The following is a 15825-nucleotide window of genomic DNA, read 5'->3' as shown; positions in this document are numbered from 1 at the left end:
TTTTAAATAGGTCTGTTTGGCTAGAAATTAGATAGGTTGTCACATGACTATATTTTTTATTTTCTCTTGGTTCACCAAATCTGTATGTTGGGCATGAATAGATGCTAGGGACATGAGAAAGCTAGTGAAGTGCAAATCTGTGCACACAGACTTTCAGAGGCAGTGTTATTCGTACTGATATTTGACAAAAGTCAAAGGAAAAGTAGTTGCTAATGAGGAATTCAATTTTTTTTTTTTTCTTTAAGATTTATTTTTGAATTCCTATAAGTTGTGGTTTGAAGTAACACTTAAAAGTCAGTTTCTCTGTGATTATTTTCTGGTTATCAATTAAGATTAGCATTAGTTAATGCCTTCTTGTATTGATGAACTTCCTTCTGATTCATCTTCCAACCTCTTGTCCACAGCATAACATGCTAATTTTGCAGGGAATCTGTACATCTCAGAATGATTTTAATGTTATCAAGTCACTCCACACCCTATCTAAAAAGTTTGTAGATATTTTTTCAGGAATGAGAATTTAAGAAGTAAAAAGGAATGACATAAATTTAACTTTAAAAGAGTTAATTTTAGATGTTTTTATTTTTCATTCTCCCCTAATTCTCTGAAACGGTAGAACCTTATGATTTGAAAGAAAGTGAAGACTAATAAACATTAGGGTCAGCTTTTCCTTGTGTTAGCTAAAATCTGCTGGGTGTTTTCTTTAGCCAAATCCAAAAGTATACTTACATATGAATAGCATACTAGGCTTCTTATAAAGTTCTGTGGAGGTAGAGAGGGCTCTTAGCAGGATCTGTTATAAGGTGGAAGGAATACTATTTTTTTTTTTGCTTTAAGATTTATTTTTGAATTCCTATAAGTTGTGGTTTGAAGTAACACTTAAAAGTCAGTTTCTCTATGATTATTTTCTGGTTATCAATTAAGAATAGCATTAGTTAATGCTGGGCCAAAACCTAAGTGTATCGTTAACACTGCCTTTGGAGGGACCACACTTTCTGTGTTCATGGACCATTTGGCTCATGAGGTGGGATTTGTCATAATTCATTGTCTTGTGCTGTAACTCCTGTGGGAGTATAAGGTCTAGCTGCTTTACCTTGGATGGGTTCTCAATGTTTTATCTTGTTCCAGGTGGATTATTATACTTGAGAATGCACTTAATTACAAGCTTGATGTTTTCCAACTCCCATTCAGAATACCTCCTCTTCACTACACCTGACTTCATCCATGGAATCCTGTGCAGATTGAGGGCAGTCTATGACTTGGAAGATGGAAGCTGTCAAACTTGACACCTCCCTCAATTTTTCGGTGTCGTTTTCTTCACCTGGAGATTGTGGACCTTTCTCTTTAAAACCTGTTTTTGGGTTAATTATCTCAGAAAAGGAGTTTATATTTGATAAGAGACTAAGAAAAGGCACCATTTATTATTACTGGGTATTTCTCAGTCTATAATAGTGAGAGATTGAGTTTTGTTGTGTTTTTCTAAACTACTGCATTATAGGTTTTGTTTGAATAAAATCTGACTGAATTCATGCCTGAATTGAGACCCTTCCTTAGAAAAGGGGTGCTTTGGAATATTTCTTGTAGTAATCCTCTGAGATGAAAGACATAGGATCTTATGGAATTTTAGTTATGGATATGTGTAATCTGTCTCTTCAGTTTTCTGAAATTGTCTCTCATTTGCGCTTATCACACTTGGTTATAATTAATTTTATGTATCTATTAAGCACACTGCTCTGAAGATTCTCAGGTATATAATTATAATTAATATCTTCCCCCTATCTTTATCAAGGAACAAATGATCCTAAATGGATCATAATTTAGAAATAGTTTATTTAATAGTTTCATTTTTATTTTTTAATAAGGCTTTGTTCAAAAATTATGATTGTGGGGTATCTTGGCAGTATACCTTGGGCAAGCCTTTTAACAAAGTTAAATTATACTGCCTTGTACATTCTGTTGTTAGAGTTCAGTGTTATCCCTGACTGAGAAACTCACGACTAGAACGATCAAACTTTTCTAAATGTGTTTGGTCAACATGCAGCCTTCTTTGGAAGGCGATTCTTTTTTTACCAAATGAATTTTATAAAGTCAACTTCCTTAATTTGTAATGCAGGCTCAGTGAAAGCCACAGGGTAGTCCCTCCCCCGCCCCCAAGAAATCTTTAAAGAAATGTTTAAGCAAATCAAAATATGCTTATAACTTGAAAGAAATAATTTGATGTGGCAAGTTTTAAATTAAAAAAAAAAAAGGCATACACACTGCATAACCTTTCTTTGAGTCTTTAGTTTAAGTCCTCTGTCATATAATGCCAAAAACTTTGTTCTGAGCTGCGTGTGTGTTGAAACATGTATGCCTGTCCTAGTGTCATAACTAATTATATCTCTTGTATGCTTACTTCTAGTAATTGGAAAGTAGACCTACCGCAGTATACAACTTAACATTTAGTTTTATCTTGAGGACCTACTATAGAAATCACATTTTCTACTATGCAGCAACTTGACATTGTAAACCGATATTACTATTTTAAATATATCATCCACTTTGTGTTTTGCAGAAATGGTGCACTTCAAGGGCAGAAAGATTTCAGGGTTCTTAACAAGGGCAACTGTCCTTACCAGGAATTATACCATCATACTGACTCACTTTGCAGTTTTGACTGAGTTATTTCAACTGTGAATTGGAATGGTCGAGTGTTGTGATAGCAAAATTTTGTTAAGATTTCTTTGTACCCGAAGTTTGTCAAAAGATTGTAGCTTGCGGCAAACCTGCCGTTGCTTTGGTCACTTAATCTTCATAGATTGGTCTAAAATAATTTGGGGCTTGTTCTATGAAAATTCACAGACTAACTTAGGAATCCTGTCTTGGACACGCTTGTGACTGGGGCAGCCAACAGTCTCCTATATGCACCAGCATGTACGAAAATATGTGGTCCTTGTCCATGCCTGCTGAAGGAGGACTGCTCCGTCTTCGGTCTCTGAGCTGCAGTCTTGTCGCAATTAAAGTCTTAGGACTGGGAACAGTTAATGCTGCGGAGAGATTGTGGTGGTTAGCATGGTGCCGTGTTCCATGGTGATCTAGTTCCGTAGACTTACTTGATTCTAGTCAGAACTTGGGGCAAGAATACACCAAAGAACTTGTTGCAAGTAAATATTTTTAAAGCAAGAAATACAATGACTTTCCTTATTAATAAGCAGGTCTTTCGCTTAAAGAAATAGTGAAGAGATTGTGCCATGCTGTTATTGATCCTTGTTTAAAATTTAACACTGAAAATGCTGGATTTTCTTTTCTCCTGCTAAGTCAAAGTGTTTCTGGCTGTGACGTTTCTTTCCTTTCATTCTAGTTAAAAAATGAAACCCTTCAGTATTGCATTTCAAACTTATTTCCATCTTCGCTATTACAGACTAAATTAGTTTTTATAAATTCTGGGTTGTTTCTATCATATGCTAACTTAAGTAGGCAGATGCATTGAACTTGAATGTTTTGCATTCTGAAATGTGAGATTTTGATTCTTGGTATAATTGTTCTGTTTTGAAAACTGAACTGTCAGTGGTTTCTTTCTAATCAGTATATCAAGACCTACTGCATTAAAAAGTTAGATGGTCTAGCCCTTGCCGGTTTGGCTCAGTGGATAGAGCATCAGCCTGCGGACCAAAGGATCCTGGGTTCGATTCCGGTCAAGGGCACATACCTTGGTTATAGGCTCCTCCCCTGCCCAGGCCCTGGTTGGGGCTAACCCATCGATGTGTTTCTCTCACATCGATGTTTCTCTCTGTCTTTCCCCCTCTCTCTTCCACTCTCCCTAAAAAAAAAAAAATCAATGGAAAAATATCCTTGGGTGAGGATTAACAAAACAAAACCAAAAAGTTAGATGGTCTAAGCCACCTAACTTTTTGGAGACAGTGACTGTAAAAAGCACGTTTTAAATAATGAAACTGTCTTTCTACTTTTTAAAATGTTCATTTCTCTTAGAGTTTTTGTGGTGTCAATCAAGTTAATGCAGGTGTGTTTGGTTTTAGGAATAACTGATGATGGAAATCTGAATTTGCAACCAATAGGCCACATCAGAGAAAGGGTTATTTCAAAATATAGGGCATGCTGGCCCCGTGCATGGGAAGGCTGGCCTTCAGCCGACTGATAGGAGCACCAACTTCCCACTCAGCAGCTGACTGTGAAATACTAAGAGGTGGAAGATGTCAAGGCTTGTTTGCCATTCTGAACTTGGGGGTGCTGCCACCTCCACAGGGTGCTTGGGAGATGTTTTTGCTTGTCACAGATGACTGGATTGGGGCGCCTCCTGCCATGTGGTGGGCTAAGGATACCTCAGTTGTCCCCACTGCAGAATTTACCCAATGATGACTTGTTCTTACCTCAAATATCAATGCCTCTTCCTGGGAGTCACTGGATAATTAGTAATGTAAAAAATGAAAAATCTTGGTAAAAAGGACTTTTGACCCCCAGAATTCCCACCTTATGTCTCTCTCTTTTTTTTTAAAGGACTCTTTCTGTTGTTGTTTTTAAGTATATACTTCATTGCAACTTAACAAGTGAAATCCCAAATTCCACTTCTTAATGTTCTTGAATAAATGTGATTTATAAAGGCATATGGATATTTTATACACTTGGCATATTCAAAATGTCTGGTTATGAGCCCCCAAGTCAAATCCGGGCATGCCCATTTATGCAAATACCCATCATATTGTGTGTCAGTGTTTGGCAAATCAGCACACATTGTAAGTGGGTTGAAACTCATGTTGCTATTTTTTTTGTAATTAAAAAATAATTAACTTTGTGAGAAATTGCTAAACTATTAAACGGTTTTTAAATCAACAGAATACTTCAGAATAAATAAAAACCTAATTAGATATAAGCAAGTATTTTCACATACTCATTGCTTTCTCATGTCAGTACCAGTTCTGAAATTTCTACTGGGAAGAGAAAAGTAGAACATAAGGCCTTGTTTTTTGAGTAATATTCAGTCAGGAATCACTCTTTGATGGATAGCATGGTACTAAAAAGCTTTCTCTTCTTCCACACACATTTATAGTCAGGTGGCAGCCTTACGTAGCTCAGACATGTTTAATAAAACCCATTTAGTTGGTGGTAGAATTTCATTTATAAAAAAAATAGCTTACGTGTGTGTATTAGTGGGCAACTTAAGAGTGGCCGGCCATAAGTAACATCTCAATACAATCAAAGGACCAATAGACATTTTTTGGGTCTTGTAACAAAGAGTATTGGCTTTGGAGCTGAAAAAACATGCTTTTGAATACTGATACTACTAACTACTAATGTAGAAACTTGTGCACATTCTTTTACCTGTTTACTTATGTTTTGTAAAAAATGCATAATATAATATTTACTCTCTTGAACACTTAAAAAAATGTTGATTTTTAGAGAGAGAGGAAGGGAAAGGGAGAGAGATAGAAAAATCAATGATGAGAATCATCGATTGGCTGCCTCCTGCATGCCCCCTACTGGGGATTGAGCCCGCAACCCTGGCATATGCCCTGACCAGGAATCGAACTGGTGACCTCCTGGTTCATGGGTCGACACTCAACCACTGAGCAACACCTGCCGGGCTTGACCACTTTTTAAGTGTAAAGTTCAGCAGCATTAACTATATTCACATTATTGTGCCATTAAAAACACACACGTTATTTTGAAATAATTTTAAGCTTATAGAAAAGGTGGGAGAATAGTAGAATGTATTCCAACATACTCTTCATCTAGATTATCCCAAAATATTAACATTTATCATCACCATGCAATTTTAAAAATCGAGATAGAATTCACATACCATAAAATCCAACATTTTAAAGTGTACAGTCAGTGTCTTTTTTTTGTATATTCACAAGGTTATGCAACCATCACCACTATTTAATTCTAGAAGACTTTTGTCACCCCCAAAGAAGCCCTATACCCGATGGCGGTAACTCTCCATTCACACCTCCACCTAGCCCTTGGCATCCTTTACTTTGACCCGCTGTGAAATATAATAGTATTACTGCTGAAGTATTTTTGAGATAACATGTGAAAATGCCTAGCATGGCGCCTAATGCAAGCCAAGTGCCCATTAATATCTTTTCGCTTGTTATAGGGAAAGAAAGTATCATACTTCAATATGTATGAATTATTTTGGAAACTGTGATGCCAGTGAGAGGAACTGTTTCTTTTTTAGTGGGAAATCTCTTATTAGTTTAGCAGACCAACAATTTCCAAGACACTCCAAAACATAATGGAGGTAATTATATTAAAATAGCTTATGTAAGGTAAAATATGTTTGTAAAATAATGTTTTGCAGACATAGGCTAGGGAAAAATCTTTTGCAAATGGGTGGCCATCATTCCTGCCGATCTTTTCGTTGATTGATCTTTGAAGTTTTATCTCTTTTTTTTGATATATTTTATGAAATCATTATTTAAACATTTTCAAAGTTTATATGTTTGACTTCCTAACAAGGCATGGTAAATACCACAGTGTGGTAAAACCTGTCAAAGTATCTTAAGGGTTCCATTGTTATCTTAAATGACAGATATGAACACCTCATGACCTGGATTGGATTAGACTTTGATGAGATGATAGTTTGATTGTGAGTATACTGTTTAGCCGAGGTATCTGCATTTTTGAGGAATAATTAGTTAGTTATGGTTCTGATTGCCTTACCACAACTGTTGCCAATGCTCTGAATATTTACAGTGTAATAGGAAGCAGCATAGGTGGTGTAGGATAGAAAGCCTTTGAGTCAGAAAGGTCTTGAGTTTGAATCCCAGCTGTGCTATGGGAAGTTAGAGAAAGGACAACACTCCTTGAAGCCTCAGTTTCATCATTTGTAAACTTGGAGGATAACTAGCTTCAGGGCATAGGGTTGGAGTAAAGATTAAATTAGACATAGTGTGGGAAAGGATCAGCACAGTGCCTGGCATAAAATAAAAACCCCGTAAAATGGTGGATGTCATTCAGGTGTCATTACTAGTATGTGTTGCTTAAAGAACGGACTCTGTAGTCCTGTGATGCTGACTAATTTTTGTGACCTTTTTATTCTATGGGAATTTGCACATTTGGTAATTTCTTTTTGTGAAGTAGAGAACTGCAGTGTTCGAATGAAGAATCTGAAGAACAACAACAGCATTAATTACCCTAACTGAGGTCACACTAGTGGAACTGGTGGGATCATTTCACCCCAAAAAGGCTGATTTTTATTGTTAGGCCTGCCTATTGTGAAATGGCTAAAATGTTTTATGCTATTTTTAAAAAATAATGCATGTAAGGAAATGGTCCAATTTGAAAATATACTGATATGTGGTAACCCTTTTCCGATGAGTAGTCTAAGTCCCATTTGACAATAGAACTGCTGAGTTAAATGTGACTGAAATGTTCTTTTGGTGTCAGATTCATAAAACATGATTATATATGGTTTTTGTGGCTGACGACAAGCAAAGGATTACCAGTTTTTCCCAGTCACTCGACATGGTAATTCTTTTTAAATTTTGGTTATCTTACTGTCTGAGTTCTTGAGTCTTAGTGACAAAACTACTCAGTGTTTGTCACAAATCTGTTTGGAAAGGCATATGGATACTGCAATATTTTGCCATCGTGACATTAAAAGGAAAAACACTGTTTATAAGAGGGTGAATACTTGTGAGCAGAAACAAAGGTCAAGCTATGGAGTGACCTTTTGAATGACAGCTAATGTTAGCATGCCTTAAGGGGGAGATGCCAGGTCAACTGTGGGCATTCATTAGCTTCGTGGATATAAAATGACAAGTCGCTTTCCCCTTTAATGCCAGGGATGCTGAATTTTCTAAAAGCAAAGAGAAGGAGCATATGTGGCAGCCAAAATGAGATGGTAAGAAATTAAATGATCAGGACACAAAGAATCCAAGAAATAGTAGGGGTTAGGGTGTGTGTGAGATAAACATTCCAGATAGGCACTGTGGTATGGACAGGAAGGCACAATGTCTGTTTTTTTTCTAGCCCAGACTCTGTCTCTGACTAGCTGTTTGATCTTTGTAACTTCTTTGGTACATCTTCAGAGCTCCTTATCTGAAGAGCAGACAAAACGAAGGATGGAAAACAGGCATCAACTCTCATGCAATATTGATAGATTGGTAATGGTTGCTTGAGCAGGATTCTGAGACTGTGCCTTGGGCCATTGGGAAAGAGGTGAGCAGTTGCTGATGACTGTCAGGGTGTGTGTGTGTGTGCTTACAGGCATACATGTTCGTGTGTAGATACATTGTTGGTACATAGTTAATCCTTTTCAATTCCAATTATGTATCAGATATTATTTTTCTTAACTATAGGCCTGAGAAGATCTCATCAGCCTCTGCATTTCTGCCTAAAATGTAGCCAGTGTACTTCTAGTTTTGGGAGGGAAACATAGGCCTTAGAGCCAGCTGCCCAATAGGCATTAGTGATGACATCTAAGAAGGAATGAAGTGGCTGTTGCCAGAGCTAAGGAGTGTGTAGCATGCTTTACATAGATGCATATGGGTTCTCTTCTAACCTTCACTTGAAATGAGTGACTCAAACCTAATGGGTCCCTTTGGAAAAGTAAGCCATTGAATGAATGAACCACAGTTATTTAAATGTTTATCATTGCTTAGTATTTGGTATGAAGCATTTATTTCAATTCTAGGATAACTTTCACAACTAAGTAGTACTTTGGGTTGTATTTCAATACCAAACAGAAAGGAAGGTAGGTAAGAGAATTGGTGATGGTTTGTAACTTTTGCTACATTGATACAAAGCATAATATAACAGGACATTAAAAGATACAGAATCCCTAGCAATGAGTGCCAGTTATGACTGGCTCAGCAATATTGAAGGCAAATAAAATTGCTTGCAGAGGTATCCTATATAAAAAAGAGGTAATATGCAAATTGACCATGACTCCAACACACAAGATGGCCACCCCCATGTGGTAAAAGATGGCTGCCACAAGGTGGCCAGCAGGGGAGGGCAGTTAGGGGTTACCAGGACTGCAGGGGAGGACAGTTCGGGGGGGGGGGGGACCCAGGCCTGCAGGGAAGGCAGTTAGGAGGGACAAGGCCTGCAGGGAAGGGCGGTTGGGGGGGACCAGTCCTACAGGGGAGGGCAGTTTGGGGGGACCAGTCCTGCAGGGGAGAGCAGTTGGGGGGGACCAGGCCTGCAGGGGAGGGCAGTTGGGAGGGACCAGGCCTGCAGGGGAGAGCAGTTGGGGGGGACCAGGCCTTCAGGGGAGGGCAGTTGGGGGGAACCAGTCCTGCAGGAGAGAGCAGTTGGGGGTGACCAGGCCTGCAGGGGAGGGCAGTTGGGGGGGACCAGGCCTGCAGGGAGGGCAGTTGGGAGGGACAAGGCCTGTAGGGGAGGGGAGTTGGGGGGGGACCAGGCCTGCAGGGGAGAGCAGTTGGGGGGGACCAGGCCTGCAGGGAAGAGCAGTTGGGGGGGGACCAGGCCTGCAGGGGAGAGCAGTTGGGGGGGACCAGGCCTGCAGGGGAGAGCAGTTGGGGGGGACCAGGCCTGCAGGGGAGGGCAGTTGAGGGGACCAGTCCTGCAGGGGAGAGCAGTTGGGGGTGACCAGGCCTGCAGGGGAGAGCAGTTGGGAGGGACAAGGCCTGCAGGGGAGGGCAGTTGGGGGGGGGGGACCAGGCCTGCAGGGGAGAGCAGTTGGGGGGGACCAGGCCTGCAGGGGAGGGCAGTTGGGAGCGATCAGGCCTTCAGGGGAGGGCAGTTGGGAGGGACAAGGTCTGCAGGGGAGGGCAGTTAGGGGTGACCAGGCCGGCAGGGGAGGGCAGTTAGGGGTGACCAGGTCGGCAGGGGAGGGCAGTTAGGGGCAATCGAGCTGGCAGGGGAGCAGTTAGGCATTGATCAGGCTGGCTGGGGAGTGGTTAGGGGTTGATCAGGCTGGCAGGCAGGCGAGTGGTTGGGAGCCAGCAGTCCTGGATTGTGAGAGGGATGTCTGACTGCCCGTTTAGGCCCAATCCTGGTAGTTGGACATCCCTTGAGGGGTCCCAGATTGGAGAGGGTGCAGTCTGGGCTGAGGGATACACACACACCCCCGTGTACGAATTTCGTGCACTGGGCCTCTAGTAATATATAAAAACTGTTGGAGAATTATTGCCTGACTTTAAGAAAAGAATCCTTATGTTTCTAACATCTTTCATTATCTAAGAAAATTATGTGAGTTGTTAAAGACTTAATCCACTGTATTAGAAACTTCATGTTTTAGTGACTTTTATACGTTTGGCCTTTATGTAAGGAGGGATCTATGTAAGAACTGACTTCTGTTAGCTCACCCCCACTGACCAACAAAATTAGTAGTTTTCCTTCATGCGCATTTAAGATGTTACATGTCACAAACATGTTTGTGGCACACACTTTTAAAAATTTCTTTGTATCTGCCTCAACCACCATTAAGATTGTCCCTGCCCAAGGGCAGGAGTCATGCTTTATTCATGTTTGAGTCATGAAGGCTAGCAGAAGCCTGGCATACAATAATTCCATAAATGTTGACTCAGTTGCTGAATTTCAGCTTTACCTAAGAGCAATCGTGAGTTACCAGAAGAAGATCATGTTCACTTTGAAGTTAATCTGTAAATATACCGGGTTTTCCATCGGGCAATTCATGTAGGCTAGCATGTTCTGTTGTGACCAGTTTTTAAAGAGAAATACACGAAACCTGGAAAGTGAGTGGTAACAACTTGCCTTTCTTTGCTTTGTTTTTCCTGTAAAAGTTTATCTAGACTTGAAATGTCAGAGATCTCTGCATGAGAAAAATACCTCAAAGAAACATTTTCGGTTAAAAATATGTGGTAAGTTGAAACTTGTATACAGCTTAAATATAGTATGATGTGTGCATTATTTAAGTAGACCTAAACATCTGGTCGTCTGAGCCATCAGACTGGCACAGCTGCTAAGGACAGTTGTGGATCTTGTTAGGGTTTGGCATCTGCATGTTTTGGTCGCCTTCCACTGTTGCTGTTTTTGCACCACAGATCATGAAATACAGACAGCAGAGCAAAAGCGAAAGAGTGGTTGCCCTGAGCTTTTTATGTGATGGGACAGAGGAATGATGGTAGTGGAAAGCAGTGCCTTGGGAACCCTAAGATCGGGCTACTTGTGGCTCTGATGTTCTGATTCCTCATCTTTGAAATGGCATAAGAATTCCTCCTTGTGTACCTTAGGTGTGGATCCCTGTGATAATGTGTTCTTTAAAGACTATAATTCTGGGGTTTTATTTAACTCATTTTACAAATATTATTTGAGGACCTTCTTTATACCAGAGATTGCCTTTTGGATGGGGGAGATACTTCCCCAAGGACTTTGCAGTCTGGTAGGGTTTATGGTTTTCTAAGACTATTTCATGTTGTTTCTATTTTATACTATTGAGAACTTCGCTGTGGGCCAATTTTTAGTTCCAGGATCATGAAAACAAAGGAAAAATATGTGAATGTTTTGTCCTTTCTCTATCTCTATGCCTTATACTATAAAGGTGACTCTTAGAATCCCTTACACCATCTAGTAGAACAGTGGGAGGGGTTTTATGATATGGCAAAAAATTTTTCTGGCCAAACCAAAATATTCTAACATGTGTTGAACCAATGTATAAGTTGACTAACTTTGAGACATGAAGTTGTCATTATTAATATAAGTGGCTTACTACCACTCAGAATGCTGTGGACAGCCCAAGGACCTTTTCTGAATACTCTGTGAGCAGGGAAGTTCAATTTGTATGGATGTATTGAGGTTGGCTTCTCCACCATAAACTGAAGAAAATTATTATTTTTACTTCATGGGATTTGTTAGTTTTAGTCCTTGTAGCCATTTCATTTTAAAAGGTGATTAGCAAATTGTCATCTTTTTTGTTTCTTATGGCAAGGGTTAATTAGGGAGAAATTAAGGATGAGTGAATAGGGTCGGTTTAATAAAAAATATGGGAGACATTAAATTATTTCCTTGAATTAGTTCTCTAGGTATTTTTTTCCCCTTGGCAGGAAGAGTTTAGCAAAAGTTGTAAAACTCAAGGCAAACTAGAGATTTGTCACATTCATAACCACATTATTCTTTGGGAATCTTTTCATCTGCATATACATCTTTATGTTTTTAAAAACTATGTCACTGATGACCCACATCATATATGACTTCATTTGACTCCATGAATAGTAATCATTGATTGTAACTTACAAAAGAAATGACCTCCATTCCTTGTCCAAATCAGAACAGGTTGTTTTAGAAAGCAGGGCTGTGAGGCTACCTTGATTGACTATAGACTAGGCCCACAAAGGAAAGGAAATTATGGAAAGAAGGGAGCCATATCGTTGGTCCCTCCAAATCCCAGTCTGGGAACCATTAGCCTGGCCATCTTGCTGCACGGCACGCTCATAGCATGAGAGGCAATTTCCAAGACTGCTAAAACCAATCCCTGTAGGGTTTTAGAGATTAAACTCACCACCCAGTGTTATAACCAGATGAAAATAATTATGTCCTGCAGCCTGCTGCTGAGTGGGGTGAAATGGATTTCTAGTGCCAGGATCCTTAACTAGGTGAGATGGGTGCTGTGTTTTACTGAAGGCTCCCTGCAGTTGAAAGCTTTATCCTATTAGAGCAAGTCTCAAAACTGGTAAGACTGGGGAAAAACAGTACAACTTTGGACACCAGTTCTTTTAAAACCTCTTTTAAACTTAAATCTGTGTTTCTTGGCAAGATATTGAAATCTCATATTTAAAATATGATATCAGAACTCTGCCTTGCACATTACTAGTTTTTTCCTAAATAGATGTTAAATGAAAAAAAAAATTTTTATAAGCACAAAGGCAGCGCAGGCTCAAATTCCACCTCTATAAAATAAGGACAATTCCAGTACCTAACTCATGGGGTTGTGGCAGTGAGGATTAAAAGAGTTGCTGCATGCAAAGTGCTTACAAACATGCACTACACCTAGAAAAAGCAAACATTTTTGATTGATTAAAAGTCAGTCACTTGTTAATTGAAATATTAAACAATTTTGTTTACCCCACAGACTAATTAGACAATGTTTGCTATTGTTACCATATGAAGTCGCTGCGGCTAACATCTCATTCATGTGAATTGTTTCTCCATTTGTGCAGAAGGACAATGCTGATTGTTGCACACACTCTGTAACTCAGTTTTCCCTTTACAGAGTGGCATGAAATGCGTGGTCCTAATAAATGAAGCCATTTATCACTCAGTGAGACTCATTGACTGGACTTTTTTTTAAGTACTCATGGGTATACATGACTAACTTTGTCCCAGTGAACACCGACTTATATGCAAGGATATTAACCCGCCATACACAGGTGGGAATGCCAAATATGTATCAGAATCATTAACTTCTCATTTAACAAAGAAATCACAACTACCAAATTCCATATTGCACTATCTTTTTATTAATTCATTTATATGAAAATTATCTGTTGCCTAATATATATATATATAGGGCAGACACTGTGCTAGGCTCTAAGGATTCAATCATAGGGAAAGAGGAGTAACAATCCTTTATCCTTTTGGATCTCCAAAGTATGAAGCATGGACCACCGAAGGTAGTTGGTGGAGTCAGGGAAGATTTCCCAAAGGGCTGTTTAAGCTGAGATTTGAAGGATGAAGAGAAATTAGGTTGCTTGAAGGTAAGGTGGAGGGTGCGGAGTGTTTCAAAAGGACCCAATGCCCTGCGATTAGAGGGAGCTTGGAGGGTTGGCAGTGTGTCCAGAAGGCTATTGCAGCTAATGTGGGGAGACCAGGGCAAGGTAAGGCCGAGGAGCCAGCACCAGTCCATGGAGGGGGGAGAGGCTCATAGGTCACGATGAAGAACCATTGTCATTATTCTAAGCAAATTGGGAAGCCGTTGAAGGTTGTAAACAGGGTTTGCACTTCGAAATATTTTTCTTTTTGAAGGTCTTGCTTTGCCACCTGAGAGTCCACTTGAGATGATCCTCTTTCTGGACCCAGGGACACTGTGCCAGGTATAGTAGTAATGATTCCTTATGGCAAGCAGCCAAGTACCCAGCACTTCCTGGCATGTCAGGGTCTCATGATGGCCCTGCCAGGACAATAAGATTGAAAAGCAGTGGAGGAAAAACATTGCTCTTGGCCCTCGGTGAACTAAGGATACAGGAACAATAAAAGAATGTAGTCACCCATTACTACTCTGGGGCTAATGACCCCAAAGCGCTCACTTTCTCAATCTGGCTTGGCATTTCATTGCTTGGGAGCACCTATTCCAGGGAATGGAAAAAGAATGGAGTTCTAACTCAAAGTAGACATTTTCTTTATTTCCTAACAATCCTGGTAAAACGCCTGTATGGACAGAAGGTTGAAATTGTCCAGAAGAATGTTTGCTGGATTTCTTTATTAGTGTTGTCTCTTTTTTGTTAAGGCAGAGCTTCTGAGAAGAATTCATTACCTGGGGAATTTAAAGCTGTTATCATTTGGGAGTAGGGAGTGAGGTTGGTTGTGGCAAGAGGGGGGTTGATTTGTGGTAGAACATCGCTGCTATGAGGGGTTTGTTCTAATTTTTCTCCAGATACTTAGCTATGACCTGGCAGCAATCACTGAACTTTTATAAGACCAATTTCTTGTCTGTAATAAGAAAGAACGTGGATTCAGTGACTTTTCTCAAGTTTTATTCAATTCTTTCCACTTGTTTCTCCTTCTTTGTTGCATTTTAAAAAAATCCTTACCCAAGGATATATATTTTTATTGATTTTAGAAAAAGAGGAAGGGAGGGAGAGAGAGAGACTCATCAATGTTAGAGAGAAACATTGATCGACTCCTTCCTGTAGGCACCCCCATGGGGGGATTGAACCTGCAATTTAGGTATGTGTTCTGACTGGAGTCAAACCCACAATTTTTTGGTGTATAGGATGACACTCCAATCAGCTGAGCCACCCACCCAAGCTCTCCTTCTTCTACATGCTGTATGAAAAATGATTATTTTTAAAATGAATGTGCATCGTTATGTTTTGTCTTGAAGAATTCACAGACCCCTTGAATGAATATTCTATTTGTTGTAAAACTTGGGTTGGGATTCATTGACTTATTTGTTTTATAGTCAGGTCATGAGAAGGGTGGTTTTAGAAATTCTTCCAAAATTGATGACATTATAGTAAGCAGATCAAATGTTATAGCTATTTGTTCTTGATGAGGGAATCTAAATTTTAGGCCTCTGAAATTGGGCAGAACATACTATGTTCTTTGTGTTCCATTTAACAGATTGCCTCTTTTTCTCTGGAATTCTGTGCTGCTTTGTGACTTCTTTTCCCCTGATAGCATGATGATGCCAAAGAACCTTCTGGATTGTCTTCTTTTATTCTGTTGGCATTTAAGCACATGTAATAGCTTCACATTTTTTCCTTTGAAAGCTTCCTTGTGGTGTTAAGGACTCTTGTTTACATCCTTTAAAATGCTTTTCTCAAGAATCCACAGAAATTGAAGATTTCTTCTTCAACAGAAACCACAAAAGTCTAGATTTTGCTTTCATTCATTCCTGTAACTTTCTCTTGTTTCTGTACAAGACATGATGCCATGTGAATGAAGCTTGCTATGTGGCCTGTTCAAAAACTTCTGCATCCAGAACACTGCATTGTAATGTTTTACTCATAGCCAGCTGGAAGCATAATAGATTGACTTGCTCCTTGCCCTCTAAGATTTTTGTCCTCCCTCCCTCCCTCCCTCCCTCCCTCCCTCCCTCCCTCCCTCCCTCCCTCCTTTCTTCTTTCTTTTTCAATTTTGATTTTATTATTCAACTTCTTAACTTGGCCATCGTTAACTTGCTAATAGTTATGTGCTAGTCTATAATGCTATATGGAATGGTAATCTCTAAAGTCTCCT

At 39.7% G+C, this 15825-nt stretch overlaps 1 protein-coding gene across 6 annotated transcripts in view; it reads left to right on the top strand.

Annotated features, from left to right (window-relative positions):
* The window catches only part of BNC2 (basonuclin zinc finger protein 2), a 424606-nt gene that overhangs the window by 19037 nt on the left and 389744 nt on the right, over positions 1–15825 (top strand). For 4 of the 6 annotated variants that reach the window (XM_079789737.1, XM_079789735.1, XM_079789734.1 and 1 more), the window contains exon 2: positions 13891–13958. The exons of the other annotated variants lie outside the window; for them this stretch is intronic. In XM_079789737.1, the coding sequence (XP_079645863.1) occupies positions 13923–13958 (36 nt within the window). In that variant the 5' untranslated portion in view covers positions 13891–13922. The remainder of the gene's footprint in view (positions 1–13890; positions 13959–15825) is intronic. 6 annotated transcript variants of the gene reach the window in all.

This window comes from Cnephaeus nilssonii, assembly GCF_951640355.1.
Source record: "Cnephaeus nilssonii genome assembly, chromosome: 14".
NCBI lineage: Eukaryota > Metazoa > Chordata > Mammalia > Chiroptera > Vespertilionidae > Cnephaeus > Cnephaeus nilssonii.
This window is presented reverse-complemented; position numbering and strand designations above follow the sequence as displayed.